This window comes from Cyprinodon tularosa, unplaced genomic scaffold (genome assembly GCF_016077235.1).
Source record: "Cyprinodon tularosa strain WSP-4 unplaced genomic scaffold, ASM1607723v1 ctg293, whole genome shotgun sequence".
Taxonomy (NCBI): Eukaryota; Metazoa; Chordata; class Actinopteri; order Cyprinodontiformes; family Cyprinodontidae; genus Cyprinodon; species Cyprinodon tularosa.
The window spans coordinates 595,037-612,589 of NW_024039000.1; the positions used below are offsets into that span (position 1 = coordinate 595,037).

At 38.9% G+C, this 17,553-nt stretch overlaps 1 protein-coding gene across 1 annotated transcript in view; it reads left to right on the forward strand.

The window, feature by feature from the left end:
- The window catches only part of ush2a (Usher syndrome 2A (autosomal recessive, mild)), a 304,801-nt gene extending 292,456 nt beyond the window's left edge, over positions 1-12,345 (forward strand). Inside the window, exons 82-94 of the mRNA XM_038291100.1 lie at positions 703-1,030; positions 3,912-4,118; positions 4,298-4,390; positions 5,654-5,799; positions 5,888-6,006; positions 6,245-6,343; positions 6,437-6,613; positions 7,471-7,554; positions 7,660-7,801; positions 7,923-8,010; positions 9,461-9,529; positions 10,764-10,964; positions 12,134-12,345. Coding sequence (XP_038147028.1) covers positions 703-1,030; positions 3,912-4,118; positions 4,298-4,390; positions 5,654-5,799; positions 5,888-6,006; positions 6,245-6,343; positions 6,437-6,613; positions 7,471-7,554; positions 7,660-7,801; positions 7,923-8,010; positions 9,461-9,529; positions 10,764-10,964; positions 12,134-12,223 — 1,843 coding nt within the window. The 3' untranslated portion in view covers positions 12,224-12,345. The remainder of the gene's footprint in view (positions 1-702; positions 1,031-3,911; positions 4,119-4,297; positions 4,391-5,653; positions 5,800-5,887; positions 6,007-6,244; positions 6,344-6,436; positions 6,614-7,470; positions 7,555-7,659; positions 7,802-7,922; positions 8,011-9,460; positions 9,530-10,763; positions 10,965-12,133) is intronic.
- Positions 12,346-17,553: the final 5,208 nt, after the last annotated feature.

Sequence of the window (17,553 nt, forward strand, 5' to 3'; positions counted from 1 at the left end):
CTCTCCCTCTCCCTCGCGTTGTAACCCCCGTGCCACCAAAATGACTTGGACTCTGTAAACGGGGGATATATATTCTTCCAGCGAACACAATCTCGCTGTTAAACTAATGACTACAATTACTTCGTCTGTTTATATCACCATGCAAAGCAGCTCACCAAGACGTCACAACGATGTAGAAAAAATAACGGGTATATTTATTATCTTAAGTCTACATGAAATCTATACCCTACACAGACTAATGAAATACTATCTGTAAAATTATCTATGTAAACAAACCTCATCACTTGAGAGGGTAGGTGATGTGGACGTCGTAGAAGAAATTTTGTCCCGTAACGCTCGCCGTACTGTTGGGGGGGAGAAGCGGTGGGGGGGAGATGTTCATGTTGCTGCGGTCTGTAGTCTGACCGCTAGATGTCGCTGAAAATTACACACTGTAGCTTTAAGCCTTTTAAAATAAAAAAATTATGGATGAATCAGTTTTCCATTTTCTTTATCTTCATTTAGGTTTGTGATTTTATTTCACAAGATGTGGAAAAGTTTTAGTAGTATGAAAACATTTATAAGACATTATTAAATTAAAGGCTGAAAAAAAAAAAAATTTGTGATTATTTGATTTATTTATTTATTTTGTCCAAAGAAGTATTTTTATTACTTTTTTATATCCCTGTATTTATTCTTAATCCTAATTTTTTATCTGTGTAGGTATGAAGTGAGGGTAGAAGCCTGCACAGTGCTGGGCTGTTCTTCTAGTGATTGGTCCTCAGTATGCACGCTGGAGGCTCCCCCTGCTGGTCAGCCAGCACCACTCTTAGATATCACAACTGACCCTCAGTCCAGCCTGCAGACAAGCTTTCTTCTCACTTGGTCCTCCCCAGCTCTGTCGAATGGTAGGATCCTACACTATGAGATACACCGCAGACAAGACGCCTTGGAGACAGACAAGCCGGGTACAGCAACATCTGTTTATAAGAATGTCTCCACATCATTCAAAGACAGTGGACTTCAGCCTTACACGACATACAAATACCAGGTAAAAAGAAAGGTGCATTTTAAAGGATTATTCAATAAAATAAAAACACATGAACCTAAATCAGCACTAAACACCATGAAGAAAGAATGTTCTCTGTTTATATGCATAAGGTGCAACTTGATTAGTGTCCTTAGTTATTTTGACTCAGTTGTCAGGTAGCAGTTGGTTTGTGTTCTTCTGGCTCGAGCATAAAGTGAAATAAGGAATCGAATTAATTAATAAAACCTAAGATTTCAAATCCAGTCTTCCGCAGTAACCTTAAACAGTTCCTTGCTAAATTTCACCATTAGCCTCATTTGAAGACAAGACTAATGGTACTAAAGCACCAGAGGATACGCAATAATATTTTTCTAAACATCTTGTCTGAAGTAAAATAACATCCTGCTGCAGCACCATCCCTACCAGCACCCATTATCCCCAACAATCACAGACACACAAGCTCACATTCACATAACTAATCAGACAGGTGTTAAATGGAGCAGTCCATAATCATGCTGTTGTGCTTGTGCATTGGCCCACTAATTGACAGGTTAGCCCTTTGGAAGCAACAATAACATTAGCATTCCTGCCTGTCAGACGTATGAGCCGAGGCCAGTGAACGGATGTAATTGATTGAGTTTGCCTGATTGTGGTGCCGTCTTTATTTACGAGACTTCTAATTTATGACATGAGGACGGAGGGAAGGAGGAGCTTTGGGAGATGACGAGCGGGCAACGGAGCCATTAATCACTGGGCCCTCTGAACACCCCACTTCCTGATTACCAGGCAGCCAATTGAATTAACTGTTATCCTGCTTGGTAACAGAGCTTGTATTGGAAAGACCTTTTAATGGTGACCGCTACATGTCCCTGGAGAATTCAGCAGTGGAGGGGGGACTGAGGTGGAGGGACAGCATGGTTTGTGTGAGGTGGCGATAAGCATAGGTATACAGTTGTACTCTGTTATATTGAGTGAATTATTTCCCCAAAAGTTATTCTCCTACTGGCTGATTATTCTCAGTCACTTTGTGATTTTTTTCTGTTTTCCTTACATTATCCATCTGTTCGCTCATCCATCCACCTGTTAATATTCTGTGTGCATATCTGGGTACTGCACTTTCTCCCTATGTGTTACAAGCATACACAAGGACGAGTCAGTCTAGTTTAGCACACCACGGCCAATAGAGAGAAATCATATTAGGCTAATTACACTGGGTCATAAGCTCCTATTGACAGCTTTATGCGTGCTTTTAATTACTGCCCACTTTCACACAACTTAGCCCCTTCACCCCAAGTAGATGCACCCGCCAAGTTACTGTGTCGGCCTATCAGAGCACTAAAACCCAGCCTGCTGTTCGCCGTCCAATAAAAATGCTCAAATCCTGCTTGGTAACGTACTGAAGTCGTTTGTTGCCATGGCGGCTCTTTTGCTGCCGTGGCAGCTAACAGGATATATTTTTATTTTGTGTCTAACAAGCCGAATCATGGCCCAATAGGAGGCAAGAAGACAAGAGTGTAGAGAAGGCTGTAAAAAGTTTGTAGATGATATAAGGACGAAGGCATGAGTTGTACCTTTTTAACACTGGATCAAGGGCGAGGTGATGTGATCCGACTTTAAATTTGAACATTTACTCCCTTTTCTGACTATGTGGCACAAACTTTTTATTATCACTCAAAGCCATACGTCATGCTGTGGTCTTAACTTTGTTGCTATGGAAAGAAAGAACATAGATGTTGCTGGGCAACATTGTATTCTTCAGCAATTTATCATTTTTGGCCAATCAAACCATTTAATAAACTATTGTAATGTTTTTATAGAGCAATGGAAAGGTTCAGATTAGTGCATTTGTAAGTCCAGCCTTAGTTGCTATCGCTGGAAATAGATATTTGCATTTGTACCTACCCAATTTATTGGTTTTACATAAGGCAGGATATATTGTCTGATTTGAACATTTCTTTGATCTGGTTATGTGCTTAAGGTTGAAACTGCTGCTTCAGCAAAACAACAATGGCCACATTTCAAACGAAAACACAAAGTGGAGAACAGAAGAATGATGAACTGAATTCATTTATTGTAAGCTGAGTTCTATCCTTTCATACACAACAATGATCCATCATATCAGCTCTTCATTGAGGTGTGTGCATTGCCATTCCTTGAAGCTTGGACGTTTTTTTCTCCTCCTGCTTGTATCTTGACATCTTCTGATCCATCCCTTCCTCCTTCCAGTCTCCACTCTCTCCATCTTCTCCTCTTCTTTCCCCTCTCCCTCCTCAGTCCATCTGTGCTGTCACTTAGATCAATCAGTCTGATTGATTACGGCCTAATTGACTATTATTGAGGTTAATTCAATTCTTAACACACATGCAAGTATATGCATACACTTACAAACCTTGCCGTCATAGCCACAAACAACAAACCACGCACACAGGCACACACTTTCAACACTAAAGCTTAGAGCCATCCATCTGCCTTCTGCACTACTTCTGACAGGCTACAGATGACTTACACATGCAAATCTCCACCCCGCCTGACCCTGCGCTGTGTACACCCTCTAATTATACCCAACACAAGCACACAAATAAGATTACTGTGTATGTGTGTGAATAACTCCTTGATGAAGGTGAAAAGTAATTGTCATGCAGATATGTTAGTATTGGGTTGCATGGTGAAAAGGTTTTGCTCGTGGTGTTGATGGTAGTTTTGATGGATTGTCAAGTGAATTGACTCGTACTCATTTGTTGGTCAAGTGGATATTGGTTAATTAAGAGAAGCCTTGCTCAGTCAGACTTCATGAAATGCATTTAAAATGCTGCCGACAGGGTGGGGGTAGTTTGTTGAGATTATTCTTAAAGGTGTGCTTTGATCACTTTAGTGGATGAATTTTTTGGTATGTGGCCAACAGGTGTGGGCTGTAAACTCAGCTGGTAACACCTCCAGCCCATGGGTCAGTGGGAGGACTGGACCTGCTCCGCCTCAGGGTGTGGGCCCACCTATTGTCTTGGATGTTTCATCAACTTCAGCTGTCGTGGACATCCTCCCCCCAGCTAAACCCAACGGGATTGTAAGCCTCTTCAGAGTGTTTTCCGAGGACCAGGACAACCTAACTCTGGTAAAATGATGCCAATGAATAAAACCACACACTTACAAAAAACACATTTACAACTGAATCTATTAGCTGTTTTTTGTTGTTTTCAATATTTCTCTTGGTCAAACAATGCTTTGATTTCTTTTTCTTTAAAATATGAGCAAACAAGGTATTTTTATCCTGCTGCTTTTCTTTTCTTGCAGCTATCAGAGGGAACATCCCATCAGCAGACACTCCATGGTTTACGTCCTTACACTCAGTACTGGGTGGGAGTTGAGGCTTGCACCTGTTATCAGGTAGTTATTGCTGTTAATTGTACTTGGGCAGGTTAGATCTTTATCAATTACAATATATATATTTTAAAATTTATTATAACTACATCTTAAAGGCTTAGATTAAGCTCATATATCAGGTGATTACTCAGGTGAGTAATGCCTGTCTAGTGTTAAGATATGTTAGTTTTGATGAATATGACAATATTCAATAAAAAAAAAAATCATCTTTTTTTTTGTTTCAATGAATTAGATTATTATATAAAATAGGGCCTGCTAAAAATATTATGAAGCATATGCATTCAACACTACAGGGCACTCCTGAGGAAGCTCAGTTTGCTTTGGTTGTGACCTTCTGCTCTTCTGCGCTGTTGGGTTTCTCATGTCACATCTTTCTCATAATGGATATCTGTGTTGTTTATATCAGGATGGTTTGCTGCAGGCACAGTACTACAGTATTAGTACTTCTAGCACTTTGGCTGATGCCAAGTCCTGCTGAAAAATGAAATTAGTGTCTCCATAAAGCTAGTCAATAGAGGAGAGCGTGAAGAGCCCTGGTGTTTCCTGGTAGATGGTTGTGCTGAGTTTGGACTTACACACAGTAGACCAACGCAAGCAGATGACAAGGCTCCACAAATCCTTCGCAGCTGTGGAAACCGACAGAACTCAAGCCATTTCAGATATCCCCATTGCAGTTGACCCTTGTTTGAAAATGTCTTCCTTCCTCTCAACTGTCCAATGATACTCTTGCACTTGAAGAACCAGCTTCTTTAGCAATGACTTTTTGTGGTTTATCCTGTGGATGAACCTTATCTTTGGGAAGGGGTTACTGATTCTGCTGGAAAGCTATCAATGCAGCAGTGTCCCTCGTTTTTTCTTGTGAAATATTAAAATCTGTAAATCTAATTTTGAATTTTCTTTATCTCTAAGCCATGATCTTAAAAGTTAAAGGGGAACACCGTTTTTTTTTTCTACATTTGGCCCTTGATTTTATGTTATTACATCATGTTCTACTCACCCATATGAGTTTTGTGTCATTTGGAGCTGTTCTGAAGATATTCCATTAGGTTATATCCAAGTAACGTCTTCCGATGGGCAACGACTTGAAGGCACAAACTAAACTGCTCATAATTTATTCTTTATGGTACGCCAGCATTCAGACCATGTAGGCGAATCACTGTCCCCCAGACATCCGAGGTTATATTTTTTATATTTATATTTTTTTTAAACAGAGTATTTTTGAACTGTGACACAAAATTAGATGACTCTGTTTTAAATGTTTGTTAGTGTTGTAGCCGGGGTCCAGTGATACAGCTTCACACCCTTGCTGCTCCGCCAGCCGACCAGCGTCCCCCTCGGCTCATCACCCTGACCTCTCGCTCGGTTCAGATGGAGTGGGACGAGCCCATGAAACCAAATGGAGTCATTGACAGGTAAAGAAAAGTCTTGGAAAAGTAAACATCACACAGATAAGTTACAAACTTGTAATCTCACTGAGTTTCTGCCTGCTTTGGATTCCAGCTGTGAGCTTCATATCAGGTCCACCTGCCCACAGCCCCCACAGCCCATCCCTTCAGCCTGCACACAGGGACCAACAGAAATCTGCTTTTTTGGCAAACAACTGAGCTATAATGTCACAGGTAATTCCACAGATAGAATGGGTACGCATTATTTAAAACAAGTACTGTGGTCAGACCCAATTTATTACTTTAAAATTAAGTGTTATCAGAATATTATGTAGTATTCAGATCTTATTCCCAATAACATGACTATGAATTTATAAATCTAAGAATATTAGGAGCCAGGTTACATCTTTGAAAATATAGATATTAGAGTCTGAAAACCTTCGCTGAGGTAAAAATGTCTTTAACTGTCCAGGTCTCAGACCATACTATACCTACGAGCTGAGAACTGCCTGCTTCAATAACATGGGCAGCACTGCCTCCAACTGGACAACCGTCAGCACACTCAGCGAACGTAACACATTTATTCACTCCTTATTTCACAGCTAAGCTGTTAGATGAAGCCGAAAAATAATGTCTTTGACTTGTTCTTGGTGTCTCCCCTCAGCACCGCAGTACGTGTCTCCCTTCTCTGTGGACAGCAACCTGACAGTAATCTGGCTGGACTGGACCAGGACCTTTTCCCTCAACGGGTACCTGAAGGAGTTCACTGTGATGGAGAGCCAGCTCAGAGTTTACACAGGCTTCTACAGCTACCTTCACATCCCGCGCACATCACAGAAAAGTGAGGGTGCTCATCATAAGAACACACATGTTAAAATACCAGGTTTTTATAACTTAACATTTTTAGACTACAGTATTATAAATCATAACCAGATCTTTTCCACATGTATCCTGTTAGAATCAAATTCCAATAGACATGCCTGCTCTAAAGAAAAAAGCATGAAAACATAAAACAGCCTGGTTAGATAAGTGTGGACTCATACAGGTATGACATTGGCATGCCTTTGGCAGGCTTTGGTTTAAAGCGATCATCTCTTTTTCACACACAGTTCCTATGACTGGAAGTAAGATTCATTTTCTGCAGTAAGACAGCAAGAGTCCAAACATGTTTCTATCAGCCAATCACTGGAAGGAGCTGAAGATTAGACATAGATAAAACACAGCATAGATCATCAAAATACCATTAGAGACATTATAAAAGCTACTGAAGTGTTGTTTTACTTTAATATCTCTAAAGACTCACTCTATGATCCATTGAGAATAATTTAAATCACTTTTTCATGCCATTTTCTGTTAAAATGTAAATTAAAAACGAAAGTCTTCTGGTGGAATTAAAATCACTTTAAGTCTGAAACGGTGTAGGTCCCTATTTTACACAATGTATGCATAAATATGATTGCAAATTTTGGTTTGCTGAGTAGATAAAATAAATTACAGATGATAAAATTCTAAATTTTTTCAGAATTGGGTTATAGAGTACCTGTACTTTAGCTAATCTTAAAATATTTGACTGTCTGCGGTGTAAATTATATAGTGTAAACTAATTTAAAAGATTATGTTTTCACTGATAACATATTGTGTCCCGATGAAATCCTGCTTAGCAGTAATATTTTGTTTCTGATGTCTCTGTTTTTGTAGCTTTGTCGTTTCAGGTGACTTGTGTCACAGACAGCGGCAGTGCCAGCACGCCCACCATCAGATACAGCCCAGCCACAGGCCTTGGTAACATACTCAAGACCTGAACTATTCCAAACATTGAAGACAACATTAAAACTGCAATGGATATTGTACTAAATGAACCTTTTTAACTCCTCTTTCTGAACACAGGTCCTGTTGAGCCTGTTGATGGTGATAAGCAGGGTGTCAGCATTTCAGCAACACCTGTTTACTCTGAGCTGTGGTTCATTCTGCTGTTCGCACTGCTGGGTCTGTTCCTGCTTGCTTTACTGATTGGCTTACTGTTAAAAAGGTATAATAATATTAAGTGTTTATAAAATACTTATTAATATATGTATATCTATATATATTTACAATAAACATATATAAGATGGAAGAATAAGAGATAAACAGGTTTCTTTTTCACTATCTAGAGTTTTGAGGAAGAATCCATCAGCCAGAGAGCGCCCTCCACTGGTCATGCTTCAGAAGAGCAGGAAGGCCGGAGGAGACGCGTACTCGGTGAGAAGCAGAGAGAAGAGCAACTCTGAAACACAGAGGGGTTAAAAGTGCAGCTTCCTTACAGATTAGAAAGAGCAGAAAGAAGAGCAGTATACAGATGGTTCATGTAGGTCAAACCAAAGACAAACAAGAGATTCTGTAACATTAATAACTAGATAAACCCCTTTGAAAATACAGTTGCCTATCAGTACTATTGAACAAATGGTTCAAAAGGTTTGTTTCTGTAGTTCAGTTCAAACTTGAAACTCAGTTATTATACAGATTAATTGCATACAGTAAGATGTTCCAAGTATTGTTTTTTCTAGTTTGAAAAGATTTTTGCTTCCTACTAAATAACTCTGGACTTTAAGCAGCTTTGATACTGTACACCTCCACCCTTCTTCCAGAGTCTGGGACTTAGCTGTTCAAATGATAAGCAAAATTGACTTTCTTTTTTACCTTGATCTGAAATATGAGATTGAAGCACTGTGAAATAATCCAGTCATTTTCAACTTCACCCAGCTAAGATGTTATGTACCAGATATGCGTGTGTAGTGACGTAGACCACAGACTCCATCTACAGTTCACACTTTGCATCGCAGTCCTCTTAAAGCTGCTGACGTTGCTTCTGATTGTTCACCTTTTTAAACTCTGCTTAGTTCTTCCTCTCAACTTTCAATTAGTCTGTTTGGATTTAGCAATTATTTTTTAGCAAAGACCTTTGATGGCTGGTCCTCATTTTCCAGGAATTTAATGTCTGTCTACTGGACAACAGTTGACTCACAGGTCTTTCCTCTTGTTGTGTAAACCATCACATATTATGTACACATTAGAAATCATTTTAATTTTTTCTGCGTAATATTAAATTGTTCTAACAAGCTCAGCTTGGATTTAATGAGCTCTTTCCTTGTGCAGTTATAATCTGAGTTTTACTTTTTGAACTGAATTACTGGAATAAAGGAAGATTTTCAATTAAATTCTTATATTTTTATTGTTCTTTAAATGTCAAACATAAATCAGACTCACAGCTTATTTTTCTCTTTTATTTTCAGTTCAGCACTAGGTCATATTTAAATGATCAAATTACAACCATACAAGATGCTGTTTGGGACCCCTTGTTTGCCAAATTAAAATGTATGATTTCATAACTGATTAAAGGAACCATCAGTGTATTACACTGATTATATTTGGTTTATACTGCGACTTTTCTACATAAATATACTTTTTTGTGGTTATGTCTGTTAATCACATTTTTTATTATTATTTTCTTTATATCTGTTTCCACTCCAATCATGCTCTGCTCCCTCCATCTGGTCTAATCCCCAATCTTTCTCTCAGAGACCATGTCCTGAGCTGTGCTCTAAACATCTCTCCGGCTCTATGCTCCTCTTTGATCGCCCTAAAGTAAGATCACTTTCTGTCTTTTTTTCTCCCAAACCCCTAAATGTTTATCTCACTATTCCCCCTGCAGTTTGACACTGTAGCAGACTGTGTTGAGATCAGCAACATTATACTTAAAAGCTACACTGTGTACACAGAGGTATGGGAAAGTGGATTTTTGGTGGCTTACCATCCTGCGTGTGTGCTCTGTGTTTGCATCTGCATGCTTTGTTTGTGCAAGTGTGCATACCACGGCCTATCTGATGAAAACAGCGGCCGGCTTGTTGTGGTCAGTGGGAGTAAGAGATGAACAGTCTCTTGGTTTGTTTGGTTTTATAAATATACACTCTGCATGTCATAAAAATCATAATCTTGATTTCTAAGCAAATGGACAAGAGCTTTCCCTTGGATGATAACTTTTCAGCTAAAAACAAGTGTTTTAGCTGTAGCTGATGCAGAGAAACTTCTCATTTCCCAAAAAAACATTTTGGAAGACATGTACTGTGGACATGAAAAACAAGACACTGTTTCAGAAGGGTCAAATTATTGACACGAATCAAGCAAAGAAAAAACTTTCTAAAATGTTATCAAAAACTGCACAATGCAGCATTAAAAACTGGAAGGAAAGCAGGAAAAGTTCACTTTGATATCATAAACATTTGGTAAAATTAAATGTCAAATAAACACAGCAGAACTCAAAACTGTTTCATATTGAAAAAAGGGCATTCAACATGAACAAAAAGATGAATGAATTTAAGAAAACAGTGATGAGTGAAGTTAGTGGGGAGAAAAGGCCTCAGTTTTTGTTAGGAATCATAAGCATCTGGATTTCTGTGGCCTTTCTGTGGCTTTCCTGAGAGTGATGGCTTCATCAGGGTAAGAGGAGACACGCATGACGAGAAGAACCCATCATCAGGTCTGCTGTAGGAGGAACTGAAAGGCTTTGGAGTTCCTGAAGACAGGGAGGTCTTGGTGCAGGACCTGTTCTGCTGGCCAAGGATGTGCATAGTGGTCCTTCGCTCCCATCATCCCTGCAAGAACAAAACTAAATGCTTCTCTCTGGACAGAAATAAAATCTTTGTAACATGACAATAAGAAACTGCAAACATTTTAATTTCAATTTAGGAAATCTCTAAACCCTAAGGTTATATTTATAGTGTAGTTTCCCCTCATGGATCACTCTGTCATTCGAATAAAAGAGCATGACGAGGCATAATATTTCCCTTTCTCTGTTTATATTAACATTTTGATTTGAAGAAGTAACAAGTTGGGATGCATTTCGATTGTTTTCTGCCAGTGATGTATACAACTGTTCGTTTTTAAATGTGACCGATGTATTTGCTGAAAGCATGTCTAACGTGCAGTCACTCTTGCATCAACACTGTACCTCACAGGGTCTGACAGACACAAAGATTGTTGGCAGCAGTTCACGCTATAGCCCCATGTCTGTCCTGCGGGCACCCAGTCAAACTGACCTAACTCAAGCCTACTCCCAGCATTCCCTGCATCGCAGCGTCAGTCAGCTGATTGACAGGAAGTCACTGATGATGGACGAAGGATGTTGGGACAACCCAACGGGATATGATTCTGGACTGGTGAGGACTGACGTATGTTTCCTTGTTAAAGACAGAAAAAGTCCCTCTGGAGATCCAGGTTCTACTTTTACTGAGTGATTTCTATAATCTAGTTCGATTTATTTTTATCTGCTAAGACTGTAGGTTTTGTAGCATACAAGGCCATTTCAAAATATTTACGGTATACAAATTTCCTTTTGTTTGTGGGAGATTTTTTGTGATTATTGCAAACAGCCATGCAATAGAAGGCAAGAAAATAATACAGGGTGTAATATTTAGTGTTAGTATAAGGTCTGAATTAATAACATCTTTTTATAAACCGCAGTTACATATCCTTTAAGGAAGGCATCGCCACAGCTGGATTCTGTCACCATATTTGACCATCTCTGTGGTGTGTTCAGGTTGACGCCAATGATAGTTTTCAGCCATCATAACTTTTAAATAAAGATCAAACAGGTTCATTTCATTTGGATCTTATTAGAGGATGTTTCCCCTACTTGACATTGTGAACATCAGCTTCGTGTAGCTTTCTTTTAGCTGCCGGTCCACTGTTAATGAGGAAAGACTATGTTGGTAGCTTTGCATTTGTACCATACACTCACCATTTTCATCTCCTTCTGAGGCCTTCACAAAACAGCAGTCTGTATGCTTAAGTAAAAAAGTTACATCAGATCAGAGCTACGGGGGCTGAAAAAAATCAATGTCTTTATGCTTCTAGGAGTTGGTTTGTCACATAAAACCATATGGCAGAACAGCCCTTATTAGATGGTGCTTCTAAAACAGCATGGGTCTTTAAACGATGTCTGTTAGCCCATTGATGGATTGTTAGAATAGTAAAGGAGCATCCTGGCCTGTTACAAAGGAACCCTGAAATAAAATGAACCTGGTACAGAAAAAATGAATGTATGGATAAATTAAAATAATTCTTTCCATAAGTTACTATGCTGCTCTCAAACAGTGACATACTTGATAATCTTTCTGCTGTAAATAGATTTGTGATCAGAGATTTTAGTAATGTACAGTGGTGTTCTGCAACACCTAGCAGCTGTAATCTAGGATAGAATATGTTGTCAGAAAGACTAAAACTGTAATAGTCATATGGTGATCTCCACTATAAGCTGCAGTTCAGTGGTGGACAACTTGATTTCTCAGTCTTGCTGACAACATTATGTCTGTTTGCTTTCTTTCAGTATGTGGAGGAAGATGAGCTTGTGGACGCCATCAAGGCCTTGACTTCTGTGAAAAAAGAGCACACCATGTTTACCGACACTCATCTTTAGGCTGGTAACGGCAAAATACTTAAGCTGTTTGGTGTCCTGTCGTATTCCCACAATGTGTTTGACATGAAGTAGAGCAAAGCAACCTTCGCTTTAGTAGAATCAGGGACAAAACAGTACTTAGACTTCACAGTTTGACTCAGATTCTGATCGATTTTCTCTGCTTGCCAACTATTTTTACAGCATTTAAATTCCCAGTAGGATCAAAATAACCCAGCAGTAGTTCTGGTCAGTAACTCCCAACCTTTTAACTGTGCCTATTACAATATTTTAATTGACAGAACTAGAGCTTTAATAGTAGATAGACACGTGGTCTATATGCTGTTATTACTGAAGGGATTTGCCAATTATTTAAATGTTTTTATTTTTATTAACTTTTCTTAAAACACGTTGCTGGAAATTGCAGATGTGATGTCTGTTTATTGTAATGTGACCAAAAGGTCCAACCTGAGATTTTGTCCTACTGCATCTTTGTATATTTATTGCTTTTTTTTTTGTGATTTTAAATGTAAAGCTAATGGCTGATAGTCAACTCAGATCTCTGTACTTGCTGTTAATGGTTACTGACTGTTGTTTCCATGGTTTACAGATTATATCACTGCTCTGTCATTAAAGAACCTTCAGTTTCAATAAGAGAAAGGAAAACTCATGTTTAGTGTCTTCTATAGGAGTAAAAAATCACACTGATTATATCTAGAATCCACACACTAGATGTAGAAGCTGTACATATTAGAGAGCTATGTTTACTTTCATTGTAATGTTGATGGGTTATAATGATTTTTGTATACAATATTAATAACTGCTGTTATGACCAACTTAAAAAAAATGACAGTATTATTTATGACTGTATTATTTGTTATTCAAAGATATGTTGTAGATAAGTAGATTGTGTATTTTGGGTTGAATAATTAAAAAAAACATAAAAATCTATTTTTCCTTGTTTTCTTACCAAGAGGAAGCATAAAGACAGTCGTTATCCTGCTCACACAATTAAATATATGCTGGTTTAGTGTAAATAATGTTTTGAACTACCTATTGTCTTGCCAGATTTCCCTTGAAAATAAGCTTGTTAATCTCAGTGGTGAGTTTTCTTTGTTTGTTTTGTTTTTTTTACATACATATATTGCATGGATTGTATTACAAGATGTAGAAAAAGATAGAAATGGACAGATAATTATACTTTAATATTTCTTTATTACACTGTGAAGTGAAATGAAAGGATTTGAAAGCAGCAAGTCAACAAAAAGAGCACAGATGTACCAGACCGATGTTCACAGACAATAACAGAAGTCCTACAACAAAAGGTAAAACATCACTAGACAAATATCAATTCTTTATTTTCTTGAGGTGAATTTTGTCTTTTTATCAATATTTGTTTAAACAGCATGAAATCAATTATTTGCACATCATTAAAACACATATTGGTGTCTAGTGGGATGAGGGAGTGAAATAGTAGGTTAAATTGAATAATCTTTTTGCACAATAATTTATTTATTCTAAACTTGTTTCACCACAAATGAAGCAGTATTATCTAAAATGTGTGTTTCTAGCCTGTTTTTGTGTTTTCTGCTGAGTTTGTACAACACAGATGTGCCAGCAGCTGTATGGTGCCTTAGTCACCTCACATACTCAAGCCAACACCAGCGCAACTGTCTCCATCAAAACTATGCTGCCGTAATTTACTTTTGCTGCCGTGTCCCTTAAGGGGACATCTAAGCAAGTTTAAAATTAACAAACTGGCAGTAACAATCGAGGCCCCCCGCTCAAGGACGCCAATCTGACAAGGGCACTTCTGAAGCGTTCGCGGCCGCATTTACAGCTATTGTCAGTCACAGAGGGAGGGGAGAGGCTGTGAAAGGAAAGCTTGTGGAGTGATTGTAAGGGACAGTATGGCCCAGAGCTACACACACACACACACACTTATAGGGGCTTTTATTAAACTCATAAATCACGACATGACGACAGACGCCATCTAAGAGACTGTCTGATGGGAAGGTTAGTGAAATCACAGAGCTGCAGAGGAAAAATGCACATCTTTTTTTTTTTTTTGCACCAACATCTTTTCATCAACAGTGTCCAAACTGAGCAGACAACAAAACTCATCTCTAATTATTTCCTGCACTTTTCTTATTGCTAAGTTCAGCTTTAAATACATTAAAATCATCGCTAAAAATATGTTAAAGTTCCATTTTGCTTTTTTTCAGTCAAGCAATTAAAACCTGCAACTTCTTGACATTTCTGGATGATTGAATATACTGTACAGTGTGTTACAGAATAAATATGAAATGCATTTTATAAGAAATTACACAGTTTTAAGACTGGGATGAACTAAACTTCAGGTAAGCATGGGCAGGCTAACGGTGTTGAGGTTTTAAAAGGTTGAATTCCATTCAGTTTATTTATATAGCGCCAATTCACAACACGTCACCTCAAGTCACTTTACAGAGACAATTCAACCAGATCATAAAGTCAGATTGATTCAAAGTTTTCTATCCAAGGACCAATTGATTGCATCGACTCATTGACTCTTCAGCAATCCCCAACACCAAGCATGCATGAAGTGACACTGGAGAGGAAAAACTCCCTTTTAAGAGGAAGAAACCTCCATTAGAACCAGGCTCAGCGTGAGCAAGTAAGTAAGTAAACTTTATTTATATAGCACTTTTCACAGACAAAGTCACAAAGTGCTTCACATGATAACATAAAAACAACACAAGGAAAACAGATAGAATGCAATAAAAGCTATAATAAATAAGGGAATAAAACAACAGGCTATGTGCTTTGGAAGGCTAGTGAAAACGTGTGTTTTTAGCTGTTCTTTAAAGATGTCCACCGAGTCCAGAGAGCGCAGGGACAGGGGGAGTTCATTCCAAAGACGGGGTGCCACCGCTTTAAAGGACCGGTCTCCTCGGGTTTTAAAACGGGTCCGAGGAACCATAAGCAGGTTTTGACCTGAAGACCGTAGACTACGGACCGACGTATACGGCTGGATCAGACCTGTCATGTAGCCAGGCGCCTGTCCATGAAGGGCCCTGAAGGTAAGGACCAGGATTTTAAACTTTATCCTGGAGGTAACAGGAAGCCAATGTAGGTACTTCAAGAGAGGAGTTACATGGGCTGTCCTATTTGTACGGGTCAGGAGTCTTGCAGCAGAGTTCTGGACAATTTGTAGGCGACCCAGCTCCTTCTTGCTCAGACAGGTAAACAGGCTGTTACAGTAATCCAGTCTTGAAGAGACGAAGGCATGGATGATTCTCTCCAAATCATCGTGAGAGAGGATTTTCCTTACCTTGGAGATATTGCGCAGATGGAAGTAACAGTTCCTGATCAGTTGTTTTGAGTGTAGCGCAAGGGACATCCCCTCATCGAAAATCACTCCAAGATTACGCAGACTGGATTTGGCTGAGGAACATAGATCACCCAGGTGCTGTTTAATGTCAGGGATGGCACTGTCAGGAGCAATAATGAGTGTCTCAGTCTTTTCGGTATTCAGTGCGAGATAGTTGTTTAACCACTGCTGAATCCGGGACAGACAGTTTATCAGAGAGTGTAATTTGTGGACCTCTGAGGTTTTAAAGGAGCAGTACAGCTGTATGTCGTCAGCAAAAAGATGATATGCCACATCACTGTGCTGCTGGATAATCTGGCCAAGAGGGAGGATATAAAGTAAGAAGAGAAGTGGTCCCAGGACTGAGACTGAGCCCTGTGGAACACCATACTGGAGATCTCCCCGCTCAGACATCATGTCGTTGACTGCCACACTGAAGCTCCTACCAGCTAAGTAGGAAGTAAACCACTCCAAAACTGGACCTGTCATTCCCACCCAATCCCGCAGCCGGTTTATCAAGATGGAATGGTCGACCGTATCAAAGGCTGCAGACAGGTCTAACAGGACCAGTACCGTACAGCTTCCGGAGTCTGCAGACATCATGATGTCACTAGACACTTTCAGCAGGGCTGTTTCAGTAGAGTGGTGTTTCCGAAACCCTGACTGAAACTTGTCGTAGATGTTATGGGTCTGAAGGAAGGATGTCAGTTGGTTAGCTACCACTTTTTCCAGTATTTTACTCACAAAAGGGAGCTTAGATATTGGCCGATAGTTTTTAAGTTCTGACTGGTCCAGACTGGGCTTCTTAAGTCTTGGCTCTATTATGGCATGTTTAAAAGAGCTGGGGAACACACCAGAAGACAAGGACATATTAAACAGTCTGGTGACCCATGGTCCGACTGAGTCAAAGACATTTCCAAAAAGCTTGGAGGGAAGGACATCAAGCAAATTAGCGGTGGGGGTCATTTTAGCAGATAATTCAGCAATGTCTGCCAAGGACACTGAATTAAATGAAGACCAGGCTTGTGAGGGCAAGCAGGCTTGTGGCAGGCTTGTGAGCGGCCATCTGCCGAGGGCAGTTGAAGGAGTTACAGATTAAAAGCAGCAGAAAATTAAAAGTAAGCCACTCAACCAATAGATAAATGCTCCCACTGAGTCTGGCTCTGCTTTGAGGCCTCCATTCCTTTCCACTGTTGCCATACTGTATGCTTAACCTGATGGAGATGTTGATGCTTTAAGGTCAATCATAAAATCCAACTGACACAGTTCCCTAATAACATTTTTGATCGGATAGCAAAATGAAAAAATATTTTATTAACGAATGTTAAGTCTATATTGCCAGGATACAGAATGGTTAAATTGGCACTATATAAATAAATCCAATAGATTTAAAACTACAAACATAGCAGCATTTTTTATGTGAGCTAACATTATGATAACTGTACTTAGTGTGTTAGATTAGCTTTGCAAAAGCAGACAAAGATTTTTATTTTAAAATAAAAGTATATAGATATTAAGCATTTTTAGGACATTTTTTTTAACAAATGGAGAAACAGTAAAACTGATCAGCTACCAGGCTATCACACCAGCCCATGCCTACCATCAGGTTTTGGTAAGACCAATAATGCTCGCTTCATTAACAGGTTGTAGTGAACATTGCTGTATTTTAAACTGCAAAAGCACTCATTCAATGTCAACTATATGATCAGAAACCAGAAGTTACCTTGTATAGTAGCAAATCCTCAACTCAGTACATAAAACAATATCATTTGAAGAAGCTTAAATAAACAGATATATGCATTTTAGCTCATTAGAATCTGGCTAATATAATGTAAACATAGCCAGACAAAAGTTGATGGACAACAAACAGAAGATTCTGTAAACAAAAAACTAAACTCTAAAAACTCTCAAAATTTACTGTAATGTTAGACTGTATAGTGCAAGATAAAACATACTTAGGTCCAATATGTCATTACATCAATATAGGCCTTTTATACATGTTAGT